General features: G+C 38.1%; 1 protein-coding gene across 1 annotated transcript in view; it reads right to left on the bottom strand.

Annotated features, from left to right (window-relative positions):
- Positions 1 to 27,134, bottom strand: part of SYNE1 (spectrin repeat containing nuclear envelope protein 1) — a 457,258-nt gene that overhangs the window by 383,244 nt on the left and 46,880 nt on the right. Inside the window, exon 2 of the mRNA XM_077775982.1 lies at positions 1,423 to 1,484. Coding sequence (XP_077632108.1) covers positions 1,423 to 1,484 — 62 coding nt within the window. The remainder of the gene's footprint in view (positions 1 to 1,422; positions 1,485 to 27,134) is intronic.

The following is a 27,134-nucleotide window of genomic DNA, read 5'->3' as shown; positions in this document are numbered from 1 at the left end:
GTCTCCAAAGCCTACCTTAGATACACGGTAAGCAGTTAACTTGTTCAATGGGACTGCAATAAATCACCATGATCTGTCTGCTTCTGAACCATAAGAGACGCTTTGGGAAGTCTCTGATCAAAAGCTGCTCATGGGGTTACACCTGGCACATTGTAGGCACCACTCTCAGGAAATGATCCATTAACTGAATTCAGACAATTGTTTGCATTTACAAAGGAACGTTTTTTGGTTCACACATTTTTTCATCTGCATATTTATGAGACTAATTTTATTGTAGAATAGCCATATTGGAATTTGTTTTATAGTAGCATTTATGTTCAAAGTCATTACGATGTACAAATGCATAGTCACCTGACACAACCTAATGCTGGTATGGATAATCTCCTGACACCATGGTTACTTGGCTATCAAAGCACCCAAGAAGAGGGGCGTCTGGGTGGCTCAGTCGGCTGAGCGTCCGACTTCGGCTTGGGTCATGATCTCACAGTTTGTGGGTTTGAGCCCTGCATTTGGGCTCTGTGCTGACAGCTTAGAGCCTGGAGCCTGTTTTGGTGTCTCTCTCTCTCTCTCTCTCTCTCTCTCTCTTCCCCTCCAACACACATATTCTGTCTCTCTCTCAAAAATAAACATTAAAAAAAAAATTTTAAGCACTTAAGAAGAGAACCCAAATACTGTCATAATCTACTCATACTAAATTCTTTGCTAAGGACAGACCACTTCTTGCTTCTTTCTGTTCCAAACAGAAACTGGCTAAATGGGTGATGGGCATTAAGGAGGGAACTTGTTGGAATGAGCACTGGGTGTTATATGTGAGTGATGAATCACTGGGTTCTACTTCTGAAACCAATATTACAGCGTATGTTTACTAACTTGAATTTAAATAAACTAATTTAAAAAAGAAACCAAAATTCTCCTTTTTTTACTTTTTTTATGTTTGTTTATTTCAGAGAGACAGAGAGCACAAGTGGGGGAGGGAAGAGAGAGGGAGAGAGAGAATCCCAAGCAGGCTCCATGCTGTCAGCACAGAGCCCAACATGGGGCTCAGTCTCACGAACAGTGAGAGCATGGCCTGAGCTGAAATCAAGAGTCAGATGCTTAACCAACTGAGCCACCCAGGTGCCCCACAAATTCTTCTTTTTCATATGACATACACACTAGTACAGAAGAAATAACTGAACAAAATTTCATCAGAATTCATAGAAGTGACATGAAGTAACTGACTTCATGACTCTAGCTACCCATTCATTTCTCAGAGACAATGTTAGCAAATGCCACATGTAGGCAACTGCTAACCTGATAAAATTGCCAATATCACTGATCAGTATTAGTGACAAGAGTGTCAACAGCATTCCTTTATTCCACTTGGCGTTCAATGATTTATTGGCTCCAACCAAGTAAACACAGAACTCTGGTTTCCTTTACCTTGGCCAGATGAGAATTGATCCATTTTGTGAAAGTACGTTTTTGTACTATCTCTTGCTCATCTAGAAGAAAAAACATAAATCTAGTTAGGTAACACAGTATATCATGAAGTTGTATCCTATAAAACATTCAGTTACAAACTCTAGAAGTAATCATATTATTTTGTCTTCTAACCCATGTTGCTAATTGTTGTCTTGGAGGAAGGAATAGTACAAGTCCAACTAGATTATTCCCTATTTTTTTTATTGTTAATGTTTATTTATTCTTGAGAGAGAGAGATAGAGTGCTAGTGAGGAATGGGCAGAGAGGGAGGGAGACACAGAACCATGCCCTAGGCTCTGAGCTGTCAGCACAGAGCCCGACGTGGGGCTCAAACTCACGAACCATGAGATCATGACCTCAGCCAAAGTCAGATGTTTAACCAACTGAGCCACCCAAGCGCCCCTAAACTATTCCTTTAAAAATTATTAGCAAATCCTTCAAAATTTTCAATATGTTAGCCCTATGTTAATCTTCATTCACTTATTAAAAGTTCACTATACAATTTTACCTTGATAAAGCTGTTTAAAAAATTTCACTGAGACCAGCCAAGTGCCAAGTTTAATGTTAGGTACAAAGAGATGGAGAGAAAACAAACAGGGCAATATCTCTGCCATGAAATATCTAGAAATGGAGATAGACTGGCAAGGGCAGGTGATACAGTAGAAGGCTATACAGTAATGTCATACGATAGAGCTGTGTATGTGAGGCGTTGCAGGGACTTAACCAAATGGGGAGTGTGGTCAGCACTCTCTAGGGAGACCCTCAACAATCCCACCTCTTGGAGTTCACACCATTGTGTAGGCAGACGACAGGCAGTACATGTGACTTGTTTCTAATGACTACAATGTGGCAAAGCCAGTGGGAGGTCACAGCGATAGACATGTGACTGCGTAGATTCCGTCGTAGCTGACCGAAGTGAGAGATCCTCCTTCTGGCCTGGAGGAAGCAAATAGCCATGTGGTGAACTGACCACAAGGAGGGCCATGTGGTAGGGAGGAGTGGGCAGCCTTTAGGGAGGGGTCGTCCCCAGCCAAAAGTCAACAAGGAGCTACCCCCTCAGTCACACAAGCCACAAGGAAATGCATTCTGCTAACAACCCGAATGAGTTCAAAAGTGCATTCTTCCGTGTTTCAGCCTGTGGTTAAAAATGCAACCTAGCAGGCATGGCAGACTTGTGGGATCCTGAGCACAGAACACACCAAAGCTGTGCCTGGCCTCCTGACTTACAAAAGTTTGAGGATAATAAATGGCAATTGTGTTAAACTGCTAAGTCTGTGCTAATTTCTTATGAAACAAGAGAAAATTAACATCATATACAAAAAGAAGTAGGGTCCAAGAAGGCTTTAATTAGAGGCCTAAAGAGATGAAGGCCAGTTTAAAACCTTTTAAGAAAGGGTGAGTTCTGGGGCGCCTGGGTGGCTTAGTCAGTTAAGCGTCCGACTTTCGCTTAGGTCATGATCTCGCGGTTCGTGGGTTCGAGCCCCGCGTCGGGCTCTGTGCTGACTGCCAGCTCAGAGCCTGGAGCCTGTTTCAGTCTGTGACTCCCTCTCACTCTGACCCTCCCTTGCTCACGCTGTCTCTCTCTCTCTCTCCTAGAAATAAATAAAACATTTAAAAAAAAAAAAAAAGAAAGGGTGAGTTCTATTCAATCCACTAACATCTGCGATATCACTTCAATTCCCCGCCCTTTGAGGGCTGGTGTGCTCAGACCCACATCCCTGGCGCTGACCTCTTCTGGGCTTCAAGTGAGAAGGTCTGACTGCCTATGAGACTATCAGCCCCATGAGGACAGTAACTTTGTTCCCAATGCCTACAAATAGGAGAAAAAAATACTGTCCAGTGAAGGAATAAAAAAAGTTAATAACATTTTAATTTGGAAAAATGTTGCATACATCTGAAGAACTTACAGAATGCCATTTTTCTAATGTACTTTTAAAATTTTCAAGTACATACAAAAACAAATAGTAAGACATATATTTTTTATGTACCAGGCACTGATAGCACTGATATTTATTTTCTTTCTTCTTTTTTAGAACTTAAGAATTATATGGGATGTTTAATGGGCTGAGTTTGAAAGAAGATAAGAGATTTCTGTCCAAGGGCACCTGGGTGGCTCAATTGGTTAAGCGTCTGACTTCAGTGCAGCTCATGATCTCACAGCTCATGGGTTCGAGCTCCGCATTAAGCTCTGTGCTTACAGCTTGGGGCCTGGAGCCTGCTGCAGATTTCCCTCTTTCTGCCCCTCCCCCAGTCTCACTCTCTCTCTCACAAAATTAAATAAATGTTAAAAACATAAAAAAGTTTCTGTCCATATCTTTTCGGAACACTCGGGCAAAATCTCAAATTTCACTACAGAACAAACTGGCAATACAGCTGCTCTGAGTTCTCAGAAAAACAAAACTGTAATGGAATTGTATGGCCCCCAACAATGTCCTGTCAAATGTTGCTGAAAGCTACATTCTTATAATTTTATTTGCTTTATTATTTTTTGTATTACATATCTTCATTTGAGTATCTGATACACCTGACTCTGACAAAAATATTTATTTTCATATCTTTCATGATATGCATGGCCTATTATATTAAGGACTAGGTGACAACTAAATGTAGAGCAAAAAGCAGAATTTATTGGAAACTATAGAAGGTAAGTTTTAAAATACTAAACTTTAGTTTAGTGACATGCTTTTGCTCAAATTTTAAAAATATCACTCCAATATGTATTTATTTTTGATCAAGGAAGGGTATAAAGGGAAAAAATGAAAAATAATTTATTTAATCAAAAATGTGATAGATTTGGCAAATGCTAGGTGAAACAATTAGCACAAAACAGCTTGTTGTCACCTATAATATAGAAAGTCTGTGCTCTAAGATAATCTGACCCATAATGTCTTAAAGTCTTATATGCAGTATAGAAAGTGATCATGCAAATTCATCTTCTGGTTCCAAATGCATTTAATTATTTCTAGTGGTGTTATTTCCCCAATGAATCAAAATAATTATTATTTGGTTGGTTTGCAATGACTCATCAAGGAAATACTCTGGATGAATCTATATGTATGTAATCATCCTTTCATCAAAATTATTAACATTTCCTTTCCCTACAGAAATATCCTCGGCAAAGTCAGGATATTATTCCTCAGACATATTCTTTTTTTTTTTTTTAATTCCAGTATAATTAACACAAAGTATTATATTAGTGTCAGGTATATCCAGGCACCGATATTTCTCTCTATATATAAAGATTCCATTTTATTTTCATTATTTAATAATTTAATTATTACATACCGTATGTAATATATCCGTATTAACTCATTTAATTCTTGTGACAAGTCTTCAAGCAAGAACTATTATAATGTCATTTTACAAGAAAACCAAGGCACAAAGAAGTTAAGTATTTTAACCAAAAACCACCCAGTGACAGAGCCTAGTTTTAGTCTCCTCAAGTCAGGTTCTTACACAATTAGACTGCTGCCCAAGTATAGCATAGGAATTACTATATTAGTCAGAGCAAATATTAATCATATTAAGATGATAAATTAATAGTTAAATCAATTTGAGTTTGACCTTAAAATCTTTAGCATCTATGAATAAAGTCTTGCAGCAGCAGAATAATCTTAACTTATCACACCAGCTTTGACAGAATTCAGAACTTTATCTGTAATATATAAAATCCAATTTTAAGTTTAAAATAGACTACAGTTAGAGTGTATATAAAATTTTAAACTCAATTTGAGATTATACACAATGTTATCAATGTTATAAGATGTCAATGTTTTAAAATCTTAAATTAGTATAGTGTTAGTATATAAGTTATAAATCTATGTAATAATCTATTGATATTACTTCCTGATTTAAAGTTGTTATATTTTTACTACCCTCACCTTTAATGAAACAATAGTGCTATTGTAACAGTTTCATCTGATGGTAAATCTGAGTTTATATTTAGACTTTGGATAAAAGTTCTTTTTAGTAGAAAGTCCAAATTATGGTTTTTTCGTAGCATTCATTGTATATATCTAAATGTCAAATTCTCTTCATGTTCCCTTTTATATTATAGTCGCAAAAGCAGAATTTACTGGGTCCTAGCAATCTACTTTTTATATTGTCAGACATAGCCAACTGAATTCTAAGTAAATATTTTCTGATTTTACTTAGTGTCTTCCCCAAATAAAGAAAAATTCTATTAGAAGGACATTGGCATATATTTTAACTTCTTAAAATTTAAGTAATGTTATTTAAAAGCCAATAATCATGGAACTCTGTCTCACAGTTTTACATATTATATTTAGTAAATTTGGGCTTTCTATTCTAAAAATACTAAAAATAATTGAAATTGGCATATTTCAATATATTTAACAAATCTTTTTTATGTATTTATTTAAATCAAGTTAGTTAATATGCAGTGAGTGTTGATTTCAGAAGTAGAACCCAGTGCTCATCCCAACAAGCGCCTCCTTAGTGACCATCACCCATTTACCCCTCCCCCACACTTACTCCCCCCTCTAGCAACCCTCAGCTTGTTCCCTGTATTTAGTAAATCATCTATAAGAACCTATTTCTGAGACAGAAAGAGCATTTCATAAAAGGGTATGCCCATAACGATGTTTATTTTCATCAGAGTCCTGATCAATCATAAAGATCAAAATAGTGAATTCCTGGGTATATTTATCCTTAATGTCATCTGAATATAAAAATACCAACAAGAGGGGCACCTGCAGGGCTCAGTCGGTTAAGGGCCGAACTTTGGCTCAGATCATGATCTCACAGTTCGTGGGTTCGAGCCCCATGTAGGGCTCTGTGCTGACAGCTCAGAGCCTGGAGCCTGCTTCAGATTCTGCGTCTCCCTCTCTCTCTGCCCCTCTCCTGTTTGTATTCTGTCTCTCTCTCTCTCTCTCTCAAAAATAAATAAACATTAAAATAAATTTTTTTAAGTACCAACAAGAAAAACTGTTTAAATAAGTAGATATAGTTGTTAGGTCTGAAACTGCAATCTATGACAAAAATATTATTGTATCATATATGGATACATTGACAGCTTGCAATAGGCTATGATTAACTTTTCTGTGTTTTGCAGATTACCATTTTATTTTTCAGGTGCATTAATGACAATGATGGCTTAAATAAAAGTCTTAAAGATTTTAGTTACCTGAAAATATAAATGCTAGTTAAAAACAAAGATTTTAAATCATAATTTCCTACTTATACCTAATAAAGTTTTCCATTATTTCTGATACAGAAGAATTCACCTCAGCAAAAAGTTGTAAAGAAATTTTAAAGTAGAAAGTAGATTGAACCTTTTGACACAATCAGATGATATGGCTACAAAAGAAAAAAACAACAAAAACATCAAGTAATCATGTAATCATTATTAACTAAAGAGCAGCCACAATGAGCTGGTCTAAATCAAATTATTGGTTTTGGGATCAGAATTATATGATCCCAGTTGTATATCTACAGTTACTAAAATCATCACTACCTGTTTTACATGGGTAGGGTCTGAGGTATGTTGACTATTTTAACATAACGAAATAAAGTTTATAATTATCCAATATTTTGATTTGTAAATTAAACATATAAATAAAAAACAAACTTACAAGACCAGGCTATGACTGATAACCAAATATGTACACAGATTCTTCTCATTTGGATAATCACAGCCTTTGCGATCTGAATTTGCTGCTCCTTCTATCGACACAAAGTAGATTTCCACACCCCAAGTCTAGACTGGCCTTGAGACTTGCTTTGACCAAATAACATGGCTGACATGATTTTATATGACTTCTGAGGATGGGCCTTGCAAAGGCTCCATTTTGGCTCGCATAGTGGTCTGCCCTGAGACCACCACACAAGGAAGCTGATCTAGCACCCTAGAGGGAAAACGTCATGTGGAGGGGAATCGAGGCACCCCAGGTGACAGCCAGCACCATGGCCAGGCATCCAAGTCAGTGGACCTACTAGCCCTGCTGATGCTCCAGCTGAATGCATTTACATAAATGAGCTCAGGCATAGTCAGCAGAGGAAACACCCAGCCCACCCACAGGAACATGAGAAACCGTAATGTGTTACTACTTTAAGCCAGTAAGTTTGGGTGGTGGTTTAGCAAAGACTAAGTGAAACAGAAACTGCTACTGGGAATAGAGTGCTGCTTTAACAAAAATCTAAAACATGTGGTGTTGACCTTGGGACCAGGTGGGAAGGGGGCTGGAAAGACACAAAGAAACTATTAGTAGATACGGAAAGGACAGTCAACACCGCCCTCAGAGATCAGAAGAACCACATATATTTTATGTACTATATAGTCTGTCAACTGCAGTGACTTGAACTTGTGCATTCAGCTAGAGATACTTCCTTGCAGAAAGCTGAAAGTATCAACTGGCTTCTTAGGAGATACTGGGAGAGAGAGAGAGAGAGAGGATCCAAAGAAGGCACTTTTTCATTTGCATTGGATTAGAAAATAGGACATTCCCAGTCATTCCTGGAAAAATATTTGCAAAGTAAAACGTAGCTTCAGGATATCAATAAATCAAGAGTGTGACTGTAAGACCTATTGTTGGTTTGTTTTTACTTTTGTTTTATTTATTTTGAGAGACAAAGAGTGCGAGTGCATAAGCAGGGGAGGGGCAGAGACAGAAAGGGAAAGAGAGAATCCCAGGCAGGCTCCATGCTGTCAGCGCAGAGCCCTACGTGGGGCTCGAACCCATGAACAGTGAGATCATGACCTGAGCCAAAATCAAGAGGCAGACACTCATAAGCCCCATTGTTAAGAACCCAGAAAGATTTAAGGTAGTACCTATTTGACCTTCTCAACTAGATAAAGCAGCTTCTAAGAAGTTTGAGGGCACTGTCCACAGAAGCTTTACCTGTGGTCCAATTTTGGTTTTAAGCGGCACACAATGACTGCAAGCAGGTTTTTAGGAAGTCAACATATCCATTAAGCAAAACACCATCACCTTGTACTAAAGGGACAGGATAGTTCAAAATGAAGACAAGACTTTGGAACCACACTTAATATGATGAGGAAGAAGGCTAAGAAGATGATCAGCCAGGGGCGCCTGGGTGGCTCAGTTGGTTGAGCATCTGACTCTTGATTTTGGCTCAGGTGATGATCCCAGGGTCATGGGATTGAGCCCCTTATCAGGCTCCATGCATGGAGCCTGCTTCAGATTCTTTCTCTGCCTCTCCCCTCTCCCCCACTCATGCTCTCTCTCTAAAAAAAAGATAAAATTTAAAAAAAAATTTTTTTAAAGAAGATAATCATATATAAACAAGAGCCACTTCTTATCAAAAAGAGAGCAAATGTCACTGGCCCCTAGACTAACGGGATTAGCCACATGTACGTGGCCGAATTTCAGAATTATTTCAGACCATGATTGTTATCTCTTTTCCATTCTTCCCTTCTCTGGACAGAGGCATCTACTACAATGGCACTGGCTCCTAGCTCATCATTGCATTTTGGATGAATAGATGCAGTCACTTCTTTTAGTTCATAGGCCTGGAGATTTAGAAGAATTATACTTGAGGAGCCTCATTTGTATGTGGACAAATGACAAGATGCAGATCACATGACACTGGATCTGACGTTTGCTGACATCATTGGACGAGATTTCCGCGGTCTTGAGAGGAGGTGGATGTATTCTGACGTGGAAAGAATATAAATAATAGTGACCAGAGGACAGATTTTAAGTTACGGTCACAAAATCCTCTGGTCCCAATATGCATCCTCTTTTACAATGTGACTTTGTCCTTCCTCTTATCAAGGGGTTGAACTGATTTCTCTCTCCTTGAATCTGATCTTGTATTGACCTTGCTTTGATCAATAACACAGCAAAAATGACTTTTTTCATCTGAATGTCCTAAGAAGTCTTGCTGTTTGTTTTAGCTGTCTTGAGTTTCTGTCTTAAAACCACCATGTAAGGAAAGAAGGACAAGAGCCCATGTGGAGAAGAATCGGGACACCCTCCCATACAGCCAGAACCAACTTCGAGACACATATGTTAGGGCATCTTGGACCCAGTTCAGCCAACCCTTCAGATGAACTCATCCCAGATGAAGCCAGGAAACTGAGACCTAAAGATTCAAGGTTAATGCATCTGTTACTTCCTCTCTTTCACATCCATACATACATCATCACAAATTCTTCATGGCAAGAAAGCACTTTCCCAGCGAAATAAGTCAGGCAGAGGACAAATACCATATGTTTTCACGTATAGGAGGATTAGGAGGACCTTAACGGAGGACCATGGGGGAGAAGAAGGGGGGAAATAGTGGGGGAGAGGGAGAGAGGCAAACCATTAGAGACTCTTGAATGCTGACAGCAAACTGAGGACTGATGGGTGTGGGGGAGGAGGGGAGAGATAGGCATGGAGGAGGGCACTTGTGGGGATAAGCACTGGGTGTTATATGGAAACAAACTTGAAAATCAACTATTTATAGGAAAAAAAAAAAGAAAAGAAAAGGAAAAGAAAGTTATTTCCACATCATTATATCCCAAGAGACTAAATCACTGCCTGGCACATTGTCTTATATATATATATAAGACAGTCCTTAGGAAACCATCTATATTTAAGTGTGAACTAGTGTGTTTACCCACAGATCATGAAAAAGGATTAATTGTGATTATTTTAAGTTTGGAGTGGTTTGTTACACACCAACAGCTAACTAAAACAAAGGCATTTACTTGTATGATAGACACACAAGTAGTCCTTTTTCTTCCCCATCAGTCTGTCTCCTACAATAGGTTTCTAGGCTTGCTTGGTTGGGTCCACTTCCTGGGCCCTTGATGCTCTTATCAGATGAGTAATAGAGAAAAATGTGGCAAAGAATAAGGACATCCAAAGTTATTCTCCACATGTTTAAGCATAGATTAATCAGGGAAGACACAGAAGGAAATGAGAAAAAATAAACAGCTACCGGAGGAGTAGGCTTAAGGAAAACGAGGAGTAAAGAGAATTTTTAGGGAGTTTTTGCCTCTGTGGAGTGCTCTGATCATTGCTTCAATTTTTGTAAAGCAAAAGTCAAAAAAAGACATATTACTCTTAAGATTTTTGGAATTGGAATTGTCTTTCTTTTATGTAAAACCAATGACCAGATTTTGAAAGCTGTGTTGCATTAAAGTTACTTTTGTGAAATTTAGTACTATCTCACTATGAATCTAAGGCATGAAAAATGAGAAAAATATAATTATCTCAGTTCCTAAATTAGAGTTTCTCAATCTCAGCATTACTGACATTTGAGCAAGATCAATCTTTGCCATGAGAGGCTGTGCTCTACACTGAAGGATGCTTAGGATCTCTGGCATCTGCCCTTTAGATGCCTCTAGCACCCCACTCCCCCACCTCCAACGAACTGTGATAATCAAACATGTCTCCAGACATTGCCAAATTGTTTATGGGGGAAAAATCACCCCAACCGAGAATCACTGACCTAAACTATGTCTTTTTCATCTATGGATGACAATGGCAATAAATTGGTATGAATATTTGAAGGTGTGTGTGTGTGTGTGTTTAAGTGAATATATATGTTTTAAGTGAATTATTATTGTCCAATTAACTACTCCTAAATGTCCTTATCATATTGGGTTATTCTCACAGTTTATATACTTATTTAAGCAGAAATCCTTTACCCTGAGATATGTCTGTTTAAGAAGCAGCAAAGCGGGGTGCCTGGGTGGCTCAGTTGGTTAAGCGTCCAACTTCAGCTCAGGTCAGGATATCACAGTTTGTGGGTTCAATCCCCGCATTGGGCTCTGTGCTGACAGCTCAGAGCCTGGAGCCTGCTTCAGATTCTGTGTCTCCCTCTCTTTCTGCCCCTCCCCTGCTCGCTCTTTCTCTCTCTCTCTCTCTCTCAAAAAGAAATAGCATTAAAAAATTTAAAGAAAAAAGAAGTGGCAAAGTACAGTAAGTCTACTATCTTTGCTGGAAGGTTGTGTAGAAACTACATGATTTTTCCAATAAGAATGAAATAGTGTAGGATATCCAAGATACTCTGTCATTCATATCTGGAAATCCATGTCTTATGTGGTGCAGAATGGGGAAGGGGTTAGAGGGCATATATATCCTGAAATTGTATTTAGTTTATGTTACTATTTTACCACTTTAAAAATTTCTTTCAGAACTCTGAAAAAATAGAGCAAAAATAGTTGATTGGCTTTAGTTGGCTAGTTAAAAATACAGTCTGAACCATTCATTATAGTATTTTAATTTTTAACCATTAAAATCTTTATTTATATTATAACATTTTAATGTTTAACATTCATTATAAACATTTTATCACTGTCAGACCAGGAAAAGTACACAGCATGTCAGTCAGCCAAATATAAAAATAAATATATTTAAAAATTTAGAGAATTTTAGTGTGTTTGGGGCAGGGTAGTTGAATACGGCTGGTTTTCTAGGGACACACAGATCTGAAAATGCACGAGGCTGTCATCCACTGTCTCTCCCAATACAATAATGTGGAAAATGCTTTCTTCCCAGGAGGAATTTTAATCACATGTGTTAAGGGGATGTGGGAGAGAGGATATAACAGATAGATCAGCCTTGAACCGTTAGGCCTCTATGTCATAAATTTTCAGTAAAATCATTTGGTAGGAAAAAAGAAACCACATGTCACCTGAATCGAGAAGAGGCTATTTATAATCTTTCTTTATCCCACCTCATGTTAAAATTAATAGTTTTCTCTGCAGAGATATTAATGCCTCTGACTGCCAAGTGCTTCCACAGTCTCTGATTGAGAGTGATGCCCAACATATTATATTCCCCGAATCCAAAGGATTCTGACTCGGAAAACAAAGCTTAGATGTTTGCTTAAAGGGCTATGTGTATGATATGGAAGTACTGTGATAAAGGTTATATCCTCCTGCGAAGGATTATAACCAATAATACGGAAAAGTAATAAACATAATGAGAGTTCACAATGGTAGCTCATACCAGTGGCCTCCAACACCGTCTAGTTCTAAATAAAGACAATAGGTTTGAATAGTTTCAACAGAGCTTTTGTGGGGTTTTTTCTGTCACTTTTTTTCTTCCTCGATTTGTGGATATAAACGTTGATAAGAGGGGCTCCTGGGTGGCTCAGTTGGTTAAGCGTCCGACTTGAACTCAGGTCATGATCTCACCACTCATGAATTCGAGCCTCGCATCGGGCTCTGTGCTGAAAGCTCAGGCCTGGAGCTGCTTCAGATACTGTGTCTCTCTCTCTCTCTGCCCCTTCCCCGCTGGCACTCTGTCTCTCTGTCTCTCTCTCAAAAATAAACGTTAAGAAAAATTTTTTTAAACATTGATAAGAAAATGATAATCTGTGGATTAGTGAAAATGCCTTATTGTCTTTATAACACTTGGATTTACTCATGTTTTCATGTTTACTTCTCATCCCATTCACACAAATAACCAGGCCTAGTAGGCACAAGAGGTATTATGAGCCCAGAGGTAAATAAGGAAATGAGGTATGGTGAGGATTAAGAAATATACCAGTAATCTATAAATTAGAATAAAGGCTACAGAATTGTAGAACTAAGGCCAGAATTTAGATAGTCTAACCTAATTACCACCAGCTTCATTTGCTGATTATTTTATTCACTTATTTAATGAATACCTTCGCACCCCTCCTGTGAGTTAGCATCCTGCTCTGACCAGCTCTGGATGCAGTCGGAGAGGATGGGGTGCCCCTTATACTGCAGGAGAGAGAACAGGAATGGGAAACAAGTAAGCCACTGACCAGGCTCTGTGCGTGCAGCAGAAAGTAAGAACAAATAGTGACATGGAAGATGTGAGTAGATTAAAAAAAAAAAAACGCAGAAATTAAAGGCAACTTGAACCTAGAGAAAGTGAAAGCTAACTCCTACTGTTTGCTCGCATAGGAGCTAGGGGCGAAATGCTGCTTCCACATCTAAATTTTTTTCTAATAAATTACAAATAAAAGTCACATGATAAATAAAATGCCAGCTGATCTCCTTGATGAAGGATTACTTCCAGTTGGCACAGAAATCTTTAGAAAAGTTTCAAGGTGGGGCGCCTGGGTGGCTCAGTCACTTAAGGCTCCGACTTCGGCTCAGGTCATGATCTCACAGTTCGTGGGTTCAACCCCCACGTCAGGCTCTGTGTTGTCAGCTTAGAATCTGGACCTGCTTCAGATTCTGTGTCTCCTTCTCTCTCTGTCCCTCCCCAGCTTGCACTCTGTCTGTCTCTCTCTCTCACACACAAAAGTGAATAAACATTAAAAATAACAATAATAAATCAAAGAAAGAAAGAAGTTTCAGGCTGATGCTGTATGAACTTTTCACGTGTAGCTCCCTAATTGTGAAAAGTGGCCCATCTCCTGACTTTACAAGAAAACTACCACAACTTTGAAATCTTTTCCTGTTGTGAGTGCTTTGCAATGCAAGAGCAGCTGGAGGAAAGCGTGTACTGGAAAACATCTTAAAATACCTTCTTCGTACAACCACTCACCACTCTCTTTCAACATTGAACTGGACTTGAACGCTAGTATTTCGATCAATCAAAATACAGTGTTTTCTTTAGAGCTGGGAGACAGTACTTGATCACAGTGTTCACATATTTTATATTCAATATTTAGTCTAAGCTTTTAAAAAACATATAGTTCTTCCAAATAAATATGATTTTTCTTATCTAGAGACCTAGATAAGTTGTTTTTGTTTTTTTCTCACCAAATTATTGCCCTTGGTCTTAAGTAGGTTTAGGATTATGATCCCACATTTAGAGATTTTATACATTAAATCATTACTAATATTATTTCTTATTCTCACCTTGGGATCTAACTCTTCCTTTTGTCTCTCTTCACTATTTTTACCAACATCCAAACACAAACACAATAATTGGACACAATTTTACTTATCTTCTATTTTATACTACATGTGCTCTTGAGAAGTAAAGAGGGCTACAATTTTAACAGTGAAATTCCTGAATTTGAAATGGAGGCAAAATAATGAAAACAAAAGCCAAAAACAGTAAAACTGAAAAATAAGATCGAATCACAAAGTTCAAGGAAGAGATGCCAGAAATTCCAATCTCAAACATTCCCAACCCCGTGTCACAGATACATTCAACGAGCCACTCGGAAGGCCCACATTCAGTGTTTAGTCATAAACAGACTGAGCCCTAGAGGGTGTGCCATTTTTTACTGCTTCAACACTGGAGTAATGGCAGTGACTTTCATCTCAAATGAAAATTCACTGGATCACAGAACCTGCAGCCGCTATGCCATTTGCAGGGGCTTCCATGTCAGACAACAGCTGCAGAGGGCCAGTGTCACAAACCTCCTCTCATGTGCAAGCTTATCTGTAGAGCAATATGTCATTTTTAAATTTAAAAAAAATAATAATAATAGCTATCATCTATTTAGAAGGTATCATGTGGCAGGCATGACTTTATGTACATTTATGATCCATATTATCTCATTTAAACTTTGCAACAACCATATGAGAAAATAACCCCCTACTTAGATTTTATGTGTAGAAAAACTGGGGCTATCTCTATGAAGAATAACAGCGCTATTAATGATAGCCAAATTATGGAAAGAGCCCAAACATCCATCAAGTGACGAATGGATAAAGAAGATGTGGTGTATATATACAATGGAGTACTACTAAGTGAGGGAAAAGAATGAAATCTTGCCATTTGCAACAATGTGGATGGAACTAGAGGGTGATAAGCTAAGCGAAATATGTCAGTCAGAGAAAGACACATATCACATAATTTCGCTCATATATGGATTTGAGAAACACAACAGATGAACATTGGAAGGAAAAATAAGATAAAAACAGAGAGGGAAGCAAACCATAAGAGACTCTTAAATACAGAGAACACACTGAGGGTTGCTAGAGAGGAGGAGATGGGGGGGTGGGTTAAATGGATGAAGGGCATTAAGGAGGGCACTTTTGGGATGAGCACTGGGTTTTATATGTAAGTGATGAATCACTGGATTCTACTCCCGAAGCCAAGACTACACTGTATGTTAACCAACTTGAATTTAAATTTAAAAAAAAAAGAAAGGAAACAGCCTGGGATTATCAAGGTTCATCAACTTGCCTAAGGTGCCACAGACGCTAAGTGGCACAGCATGGCTCAGCATCTCTCCAAAGCCTGTGCCTTCCATCACTTCACTCTACTTTCACATCCAAATTGTCCATTGGGGTTTCCAGAATACTTTATATCATACGATTGTTACCAAACCCTGGAGACAGTCAACCCTGATACTATCCCTGACTCACAGGTGAAACAACCCAGTTTCAGAAATAAATTGTCTCAGCAAATCAGTCGACACTCAATTGTCAACTCATATGGTGCCGGGGGACAAGAGGGACTCCTGGTCCCCCGGCACCATATAAGCAGCTAATTGGCTGGAATCGGGCCCATGGGTCCTGTCTGTCCCCCCATCTTCCCAAGCTACAAGCTATAAGGACTTCTCCCCAGTGACGCTTTGACGTGGCGTCTGCAGTTCCCCAACCTTTTCCATCTCTTCATTCTCCACCTCTGTATTTGTATCTGCCTTGGCATTATCGTGTGTCACACGTCAGGCGAACAGGGAAACCAAATCCAGAAGTCTTGTCAGCAGGAGGTTTTCTGAGCATGTGCTTTCAGAAACATTTTAAGGGTGTGACGGAAGCAGCGCTGGGCAGAGAGAGACATTGAACTGAGAGGCAATTATGTCTCTGAAGCTGGGATGTCTCTCAGAGATGTCCTAAACTGAGACAAGGGGCCAGGACTTTGTACCCAGGCATTGATCACTCACTGGATATGGGCTGCCCTGGGGAAGGGGGCATAACTTGGATGGGGCAGATCCTTTAGGCTAAAGACATCCTGGGGAGGGGCTCAGGGTAGCTGGGGGAATGAGGGCCCTAAGACCGAAGGGCAAGACCTGCGCTGCACCCCACAGCTCGTGCTACATCCACCACAAAGAGACTATAATGCAAAGAAAGAGGTGAGGTCACACCTCTGAGAGATGGTCAATTACACACGTTCTCCTAATCATTCCCAAAGATTTAGTCCCACCAGTCTGAATGTTTTCTCACCAATTCATACACTTTCTCAGCCCAACCAGCCAAGCCTGGTTCTGCCTATCTGCCCTCCGGGCCTTCCTACCTGAGGTCCCTTTCTGCTTCTCCAACCAGACAACTCCAGCAAACACTGGCTCGTTCTGCCCTCCGTCTGGGCTGCACATTGCCATCCATCTTGTTAGATGCTTGCCCAGCAGCTGATGCTGCCCTTCCAGATCCTAAACGGCACCAGCCAGGAGTTCACACAAATAAGAAATGGGGAGTGCCTGACACCGGCCCATAAGCAGGACCTGGGCCCAAAATGTGCTTACTCCCACCAGCAGCGTTCTAAGAAAATGTTTTAACTTGAATGTTTCGGAGTGAGACTTAACGTATCCCAGTTTCCCATGGACCCATTAGTCTCCATTTTCTTAGAGCAGCTGCTTCTCAGATCACCAGAAGGTAACTGACTTGAAGACACCTAGAAAAAAGAAAGACTTGACTTCCATATATGCACAGGTAGGAAGTGAAGTAAGGAGGCAACGTGAAGAGAAACCTTAGGGCGAGGTGACAAGCAGAATAAAGACTCTCCCAATTTAAAAAGAAGCTGTTATCATTTTAATACAATTATTTAAGTTATATCCTTAGGGAAAGAATATATAATATATAAAATGTATTATATGTGATATCGGTTATGTTTAACACATATTATAAATATATAATACAGGGGTGCTTGGATGGCTGTCGGTTAAGCACCCGACTTCAGCTCAGGTCATGATCTCACTGCTTGATCGCCAAGTATGCTGACAGCTCAGAGCCTGGAGCCTACTTCAGATTCTCTCTCTCTCTCTCTCTCTCTCTCCCTCTCTCAAAAATAAATAAAAACATTAACAATTTATTTAAAAAAATAAATATACAATGTAATATGTATACTATAATATAGATGACATTAATGTGTATATTGTATCAATTACATTAATTACAATATATTATATTATATGGTTGTTATAAGGCTGGGCTTTTCTTAAGTTTATTTGTTTTGAAAGAGGGAGAGCAGGGGAGGGGCACAGAGAGAAGGAAAGGAAGACTCTCAAGCAGGCCCCACACTGTCAGCACAGAGCTCAACACAGGGCTCAAACTCATATACCAAACTGTGAGATCCTGACCTGAGCTGAAATCAAGGGTCTGACGCATCACTCACTGAGTCACCCAGGTGCCTCTATATAGCTGTTTTAATTATATCCTTGAGGAAAACAGAGGAGGTTTTCTATATACTTTATCTATCCTACCTCTCAGTATTTTAAATTAATATAAATATAAGTACATTATTTCAATGGAATTATTTCATCGAAACTGAGAACAATTAGAATAAGTTAAAAGTTACTTGTATGATGTAAAGATTTAAATCAAGGAAACACATACAGCTTCATAAATGTATACAAAATACACGATTGGGGTATTATTATATATAACCAAACACCAGATTCCAAATCTACATCAGCTATAAGAATGCCTGGTAGCCTTTATATAAAACTGTGGAAATCACTCTAGAACAAACTTGTTACTATCAATATATTCCAGGTAGCCAAACATTAGCATGAGACTTACTAGAGTATCGACATTTGTTTCTTAGTAAGAAAAATGTCTCAGCTACATAATTATGGTTGGAGGTCTAATCGCTGAATAAAAAAAGTTATTGTGACCCCAGAAGCAAACTAAACTGCATCCGGGTACTATCTCCTATCTAAACACAGTGGTAAGGTAGTGAAATTCTGAGTCATCATCACATTTTATAGGAGTCTGAAAACAATAAAAAATAAGATGAAATAATTTCATTACATTCAGATAAAGATATGAAATATGTCAATGTATTTTAAAAATTAGAATTTAAAAACAATAATACTGGAGGTAAAAAGAAAGTGAAGTCACTAACAGACTGTGCCGAATTCTTGACCAAAGATTCAAGTTTCAAGAGGAGTTTTGTTCATTAGTTTGAGGAAGATACTCAGTTTTGTTATGAAGGGCAGACATTGACACACCGATGTCCTGAGTTTTAGAAACCATTTCTTTAAAATGTGTGTCTCTCTTTCAAAATAAATAAACTTTAAATAATCTTAAAGAAAAAAGAAGCGCAACAAATAACTTAAAAAACTGCTTGCAAACAGTGTTATTTTCCCTCTTTACAAATGTTAATACATATTAATCTCTGTTTCATATCTAATGAAATGGTTGGAAATTCATGATCAATGTAAAATAAATATGATGGCAAACAAAAAAAAATGCCTAAATATCAATTATCTAAATTTCTATGCTAAAATTTGGCTTTCATCTTATTCCTCGTAAATGTTCAATGTTCAGGCTTACTCTGTAAATATTTGGTTTTGGTTTTCTAAAATCATGAACATAAATCAGAACTGTTCATTTCACTTCCATTAGTGTTTGGTTCAGATAAAATAGGAAGAAAAAAATTTTAAGCTTAGAGTTGTTTTAAAGTCTATTTATTCAATCTCAATATTTTTGTACCACAGATTCAGACTAGAATTGTATTAAAAGATAAAGTACACATGTGCACATGCATACACACACACACACACACACACACACAGATAATAACAAAAGTACCTTTTATCGCACCAGGAGTCCTGAAGTTTGGTTTTATCATATCCCACCTATTATAGTTACTTTTGGAACTTGTTCTAATTCAATCAGTATCTAAATCAAACACAGCTTTCACCAAGGGGACTTCCAACTCGGCTAGCAACATTCTCCCTAAAATATCCCTATAGCAACGCCTCTATAAAAGCATATTATTCTCATTCTTTAGCCTTACCCCCTGCTTACTGACCAAATGCACCACTCTCTAATGCCAGCATTTCTACAAAGACAATTTTACTATTGATTTACAAAAAGTGCTTCAAATGCACTTTCACGGGGAAAAAAATAACACCTTCTTTGTCTATACTTAGGAATTCAGGCATACTTACTAAGTTAAAATCCTAAAACCTTAAAAGAGTTTTTTCTTCTTTTGGTTGAAAAGAAATCACTCAAATTATTAAACGTTCCAAATTATAATCTTAGATGTATATATAAAGTTTTAATTTTGGAATTTAGGAGAAAGAAACTAAATGAATCCTTTGTAGACAAATATTACAATGACATTTAATTTCTCATATTTGTTTTTATACAAGATATAATCTTACTTTTTTGTAGTTTGCTCTTTGAACTTGTTGGAACTCTATCCAAATAGCTAATATTGTGACACACAACTTAAAAATTGTAACTACCGCATTAGAGATATACATTATAGTAAGTTACCAAGGTAGTCACGCTGTTCTATGTGTATGTGTTTATATATATAATTATATATATAGTTTGTGTATGTGTTTATATATATAATTATATATATAGTTTGTGTATGTGTTTATGTACATTTACATTTATAAACAATATTAGAGAGGTTTTATATTATTTAAGTACATAAAATATAGGTTACAAAAGACAAACAAATTTAGGTGCAAGAATCTATAAAGAGTATTTTAAAAGTTCCATGTTACGCTTCCTAAAACAATTTAAATCTAGATTCCCAAGCAAGAAATGTTTACAGATCTGTGGGTCTCTCTAGGATAGAATACAATAATTTCCTGACTTGAGATTTCGAGGTAAAATAGAAATCAGCTGTAGACATATTCAAGCCTGTTAAAACGACACTACAACAAAATTAGTAATGAAATTGTTTTCATTTTTCTATCCCACTTAGAGTAAGGATTGTTTATTGTAACACCAAATTTATTTACAAAGTGTGTTTATAAAGAATGTTAGCTATTGCCAGGATTTACAGAAAACAACAATAACATTCAGTAGAGGCAAATGGAATAATGATTTTCCTCAAATTTTTGGCCCTGGGAATGCAATAGACCCTAACTTCAAATTCCCAGCATCAGTCAGCATTTACTAGGAGATCTTAAAAAGGTGACTCAGCCATGTTATGCCTCAGCTGACTCATCTGTAAAAGGGAGACACAAATAACACAACCCGCACAAATCACTCTAAAGATTAAATGAGATACTCTACTGAAATATTTTGTTCAAAGCTTATCACATAGTATTTATTCTTCAATAAATGTTCGTTTTTGTCCTATTCATTTTTACTCAATTTAAATATGATAGCCAACAGCATGTGCTACACAAAAAGAACCAACCACTGCTTTCTTTGATTGTATTTACTAGAATATGCATTTAACTAAGGCAAGAGAAAACTAAGAAATTTCTGTAAGCCAGGAGAAACTGGGTATCTATTTACATGTTCCAAACACTAAGAATCACAGCTCCGTGTGAAGTTTAAGACATTCCAGCATAATTTACGGAACAAATCTGTTAGATTTAATTTATCTTGACATGTTTGGGGACTAGTGACTAAGTTATTTAATTACTGGGAACAAAGTAATCCTACAGCCTTGAGATCAAGACTTACCTCTCCCCCTTGAGGGTCTGTCTTCTAGTATGACATGTGCTGTAATGAAAAGTCAGTGCAAGGTACGGACTTAATAGTATTCATTTGTGTTTATTGGCACTGGGTTTTTTAAATTTTTTATTGTTTATTTACTTATTTGTTTTTGAGAGAGAGAGCTAGGGAGGCAAAGAGGGGCAGAGAGAGGGAGAGCTCAAACTCAACCTGTGAGATCATGACTTGAGCCGGAATCAAGACTCAGATGCTTAACTGACTAAGCCACTCAGGTGGCACTGGGTTTGGGTTTTTTTTTTCATCCTTTATTGAGTGGAGAGTATGTATTCAACATTGAATCTTCACCCTTACTATTCTTGAAATCCTCACTTGTATTCACCCAAGACCTAGAGTCAAAGGTTACTTAACTTCCTATCACTTTAGAATCTCCACTTATTCAGATATAAGAATTTCTGAATTCTTGCTGAAAGAAATTTTAAAAACCACCTCTAAAAAAGGGCATTATTTCTACAAAACACAGAAGAAAACAAGTAAGATAGAAATGATTTACATGGATTTATAAATGGGCTGTCTTATTTTTCAAATTTCTTATTTAAGCCTTATTTCTATTTGCTAAGCAGCTATTGATCACTAAGGGCAAAGAAATGTGGGGATGAAAGGTTAGGTTAAAGAGGATTTATAGTCCTCAAGGAGGACATTTCTTAACTAGCTTTTAAAAAAGATTTACTACAGGGGTGCATGGGTGACTCAGTAGGTTAAACATCTAACTTTGGCTCAGGTCAACTGAATAGGTTAAGCAACTGACTTCAGCACAGTTGGTTTGTGGGTTCGAGCCCCGTGTCAGGCTCTGAGAGCCTAGAGCCTGCTTTGGATCCTGGGTCTCCCTCTCTCTCTGCCCCTCGCCACCTCTCTGCCCCTCCCCACTTGTGCTCACTCTCTTTCTCTCTATCTCTTAAAAACAAAAAATAAACATTAAAAAAAGTTTTAAAGATTTACTACACACAAAATATACGCAAAGTACTGATTGGAGATATTAGTGATTTTGGGGGGTGGAGTACAGGTGAACAAGGAGAAAAAAGGAAATCCTAAAATCCTAAACCTAGCCTCTTTGTAAGCTTAGTTCCTTCACATCCCGGAGGAGTATTCCCCCCCTGCCAACAGTATAGCAGTCTGTGTGTTTTAGAGGAAGGAGCAAATACAGTAGCCTAGGTTTTATTATATCACCCCCCGCAAAGTGTGGTGCCTATGGGAACCCAGAGTGAAGCATCACATCTCATCAAAATAAAGAGACCAAGGTGAACAAGGCAGGACTTGAGCCAGATGAAGGTGCTGGCTTGTTTACAAATAGCATGCGCTCTCTTCTCAAGCTAGAGGGAACAGCATGACCTTCCTTTTATTTTGGGGTTTGTCAAGGGCAGTACTGTTTCTTTTCAGGAAGAGACAACACCAACATAAAGAAAAAAAAATCTGGCTTAGAAAATAGCAACAACAAGGAAGTGTGATAGGAAGGAGGCGCAAAGGGAACACAGGAAGACAGAAGACCAGTGAACTGTATATTTAGAGGAAATTTTAGTCCAATCCACCACCTTACAAATTACACTAAAAGCATGTTTGTAACAGCACTTTTGGCAGGAAATCTCAAATTCATGGTACTCTAGGATAAGGCTTAGCAGAATTACCAGGAGTGTGGTTGCCAAATGGACATCAGGCAGGAAGAGAAACCACAGGCTGGCTTCCAGCAAGGTGTCTTCACAGGATTACTCCATGGAGAGCCTGGCCTGACGCAGGGATTACTTTCACAAACAACAGCAGTCGTAAGCACCACTCTCATCATTTATGGGTATAATTTCAGGGGTAGAAAACCAAACTACAGACTCAGTTTTTTTTGTGGCCTGTAAAATATCCTTTGGTTTCCTACATACCACTTTACACATGAACCAAATCATGCACCACACTTCAACAATGAAACGTATTTTCCTTTCTCACAATATAAAATTGTAGGTCATTTTGTTGTCCTCACCTCCTGAACTCAGTTTTCTTTAATTTTTAATTTCTTTAAATTTTCTTCAGACAAGGTCTGTCTCAGTGGACTATTCTGCAAGCCTATAGTGAAGTATATATATAATAGAGTATTCTGGGGCTCCTAGGTGGCTCAGTCAGTTGGGCATCCAACTTTGGCTCAGGTCATGATCTCACGGTTTGTGAGTTCGAGCCCCTTATCCGGCTCTGTACTGACAGCTAAGAGCCTGGAGCCTGCTTCGGATTCTGTGTCTCATTCTCTCTGTCCCTCTCCCACTTGTGCTCTGTCTCTCTCTGTCTCTCAAAATAAATAAAATGTGAAAAAAAAGTTAATAGATTATTCTGATGCTTCTATTAAATTCTTTGTCTCCATTTTTGGAGACACTGACCCCTATCATTCTCTGAAGCCAAGGCAACAGGAAAGAATAAAATAATGTTTTTTTTTCTTCTGTCATGATGTCTTTAGTCTAAAACTCTGCCAGCCCAATGCAAAGAGTCATTATAAGAGTAACTTGGAATTTGTAGATTTTTTATTTTGAAATATTCAATAATTATACTATTAAAAATGACAAGTCAGTTTGCCAATTTGTAATGTAAAACTAGGAAAGGGAGGCAAACAACTTTGCAAACAATGAGACAAACAGGAAAAAGAAAGAAAGAATATACACAGTCTGCATCTAAAATAATCTCAAGTACCCTGACAGTGAGGGCCACACATAAGTAATTCAGGGATCTTCGTGGAGATACCCCTGGGAGTGTGAATTCTTGCGCTATCTGAAACAATTTGGGATTATAAAACTCCTTGATGGTAAAGATGTATTTGTTGGACTTTCTATGCTAAAAGAGTGGCTGTGGAAGTGTGGCTGGAGGCCATACTTTGATATAATAAATAAGCCTTTATTAATTTACAAGTGATCCAAATACAATCTTAGCCTATCATTAAGATGTGATCTTAGTGAATTTGATCGATTATCAGTCGCTTTCCTGATTTACAATGCAGTGCTGACTTAATTTAAAAACAAAACGTGCAAGTCTAGTAATTATTTCAGTGTTGTCTAGACCCTGTCTGACAACTCTGTCAAATTCTTCAATTATTTCGTAGTTCATAACAGCTAAATCATCATGAAGTCACAACAAAATAAATAGAAAACACAAATTTGTATTTTCTATTGTTAAACATTCTTTCTCAAGACTAAGTAAGATAACATAAAATTAAAGTTATTAATGCTTCCCCTACATTGTATAGATATTTGATTGTCCAAAACATTATAGCATCTTTTGTTGTGCTTTCCAAATATTCTTTTGAATATCTGCCTATAAAAAAGTTTCTTCTATCACATTCCAAATATATGCTCTTCCATCTTTGTGTATAAATTTCAGCTTCTTTCATGAGAAGAGAGTAGCGAGGGAGTCCCCTGTGCCTTTGGGATCAGGTAGATGGGGAAGTCGCTGAGGCCAAAAAAAAACAAAAAAACAAAAAACAGAGATTGTTGAAGAGCAAAGTGGTTAACTTGAACTTTTTGGTGAGGCCCGTCATTGTCATTGACTCACTGGGGCCATCTTGAATCTTTAGTCTCTCCTCACAGCACAAGAAATGGTGCTGGGTTCTTCCTGTCCTTTCCCTTAACAAATACACGATGGGTGGTCCTCCACCTGCTACCACCAGGAAGTCGGACTTCCTACCTAATAACTGTTCCCACCATCAGAGGAAACTGACATGATGAGATTCGTTTCCTCCTGCAAATTCACAAAGTGCAATCTAGGAAGATTCAGACCCTAGGACTGTGCCAAGAAAGCTTCTCTGTGGCCCACATCACTGACAAGGAAAAAGACCAACTCCTACCACAGCAGAATAGAGATTGTCATTAGGTGAGCATCTGCCCAGGACACTGTCCCGTAACCCGAGTCTCAATCTGGAAGGATCTGTGGCATCCCTCTGCCCAGTCTCAAGAAGAGATGGATATGGGGTGATTCATCTCTTTGGTTGAAAAACTAGAAGGGAAGGGACTGGACTCAGAAATCAAACTGCCTCTTTAATCTGATTCTTAATCTGGTCTTCTTTTTTTTAAATGTTTGTTTATTTTTAAGTGGGGGATGGGGAGGAGGAAGAGGCAGAGAGAGAGGGAGACACAGAATCCGAAGCAGGCTCTAGGCTCTGAGCTGTCAGCACACAGCCCCACGTGGGGCTCAAACTCATGAACTGTGAGATCATGACCTGAACCAGTGTTGGACGCTTAATCCACCGAGCCACTCAGGCACCCCTTAATCTGTTCTTTTTTGACCCAAGTAGGAATACAGAGATTTTGGAATCTGTAAACTGTAGGGATACAATTTATCTCAGTGACTTAGTTTCAATGAATTTAACCCATAAGCTTTACCTTATGTGTGTTCAGTTCTGAGGCTCCTCTTAACCCAATGTAATGGAAATGCTATTTTCTGTTTTGTTTTGTTTATACTTTTGTCTTGAGATTGCCTAAGAACCGCAAACAAAGTACCCATGGCCAGGCTTGCTTTTTCAACAACAGCCTTGGCAATGAGCTCTAGCTGAGAACTGGCCTTCTGTTGAATCTGAGTATTCAAGAAAAAACATCAAGAGAAGAAAGAAAAACATAATGTGTAGAAACAAAAAAGATCCAAGAGATTCCTTAAAAAACAGAGCATTTGTGTGTATATATGAATCCCACTGCACACTGATCCACGTAAGTACAGTCCTTTAAAGGCATTTCAGGGGCACCTGAGAGGCTCACTTGGTTAAGCGTCCAACTTCAGCTCAGGTCATGATCTCACAGTCTGTGAGTTTGAGCCCTGTGTTGGGCTCTGTGCTGACAGCTCAGAGCCTGGAGCCTGCTTCGGATTCCGTGTCTCCCTCTTTCTGCCCCTACCCCAATCACACTCTGTGTCTTACTCCTTCAAAAATAAATAAACATTAAAAGAAATTTAAGGCATTTCATAACAGCTGCAGGATGACAGGGAGAATGAATAAATATATATATATTCATATATATAAGTGTATATATGAGTNAAGCATGCATGTTACATTTTTATGAAAAACAGTGCACTTCGACTTGTTTGCAAATCTGTAACTGTACAGGGCCCACAAGTAGGAAAGAAAGGAAACTGGTCTTAGAAACAAGATGTCTAATTACAGCTATATCTGTAATGGACCAATTACTATGACAGAGGGGCATTTTCTATGGTAGAGAGAATATCAGCATTTTATTTTCTCAAATAATATAAAGAGTAACATGTGCCTCAACTTTTAAATTGCTTACTTGTTTACTTGCTATGTGCAACTAACTTATTCTTTGTAATCATCTTTTATAAAACATAATGATAGTTTGCGTATCATCACAGATGTTCACAATGCCCTTGAGAAGAGATTATCACATTTGTAGATGCAATGACAAAATTCCTTCCAGTCACTTCCTGACTGAGGCAGATGGGGAGCACAGCGTCAAAAACCACAATCTTGGACTGGCCTATTGCCTTAAGCATTTTAGAAGGTGAGCCGAGATCAATATTTTTAAAAATAAAATGTCTAGATCTTTCATGACATTCTTTAATGTCTGGGTGATATTTCTATTGTGATTACATAATACTTAGCATTTTGCCAAAGTAAATTACCAAGGTAATTTTTCCTAAAATTTGCATAAACTGAAGTTCCTACAACATAAATTATTTCCATATTTTTGCCGATTTTGTCAATTAATGTTCAGTTCTTACCACCCCCGTTACAGGTGAAGCCCATTAATTATACACATTCAAAATCCCTAACAATCTAGTCAGCTGTTAGAACAATTCTCATGAGTTGTAGAAGTCCTGCCTTTATCAAGCTGTTCAGTTCGTATGCCTTACGGAGAAATCATTCAGATTAGAAGGGCTTCAAAACAAATAAACAGAATAAGGGAGCTGATAGGCTAGCAGAATTCCAGAGTTTGAGCCCTTGTCCAGGTTAGGAACCGTAGGATACTTGGAATCTGTGACCTGCCCAATGTCAAAAGAGCAGTTAGCAACAGGAAGTCAGGAATAATGCTTATAACCATCAACTACCCAAAAGCTCTTTTCTCTGTAGGTGGAAAGATAAGCTACAGAAAAACTCTTTCCATAAGGGGGACTCCCTTGCCACTAGAGGGTGAAGAGTCACTTAGAAAGAGATGAAAGAGAAGTAAAGAAAATGAAGTCACAGAATGCCAAAACC

This window comes from Crocuta crocuta, unplaced genomic scaffold (genome assembly GCF_008692635.1).
Source record: "Crocuta crocuta isolate KB4526 unplaced genomic scaffold, BGI_CrCroc_1.0 scaffold25, whole genome shotgun sequence".
Classification (NCBI taxonomy): Eukaryota; Metazoa; Chordata; class Mammalia; order Carnivora; family Hyaenidae; genus Crocuta; species Crocuta crocuta.
This window is presented reverse-complemented; position numbering and strand designations above follow the sequence as displayed.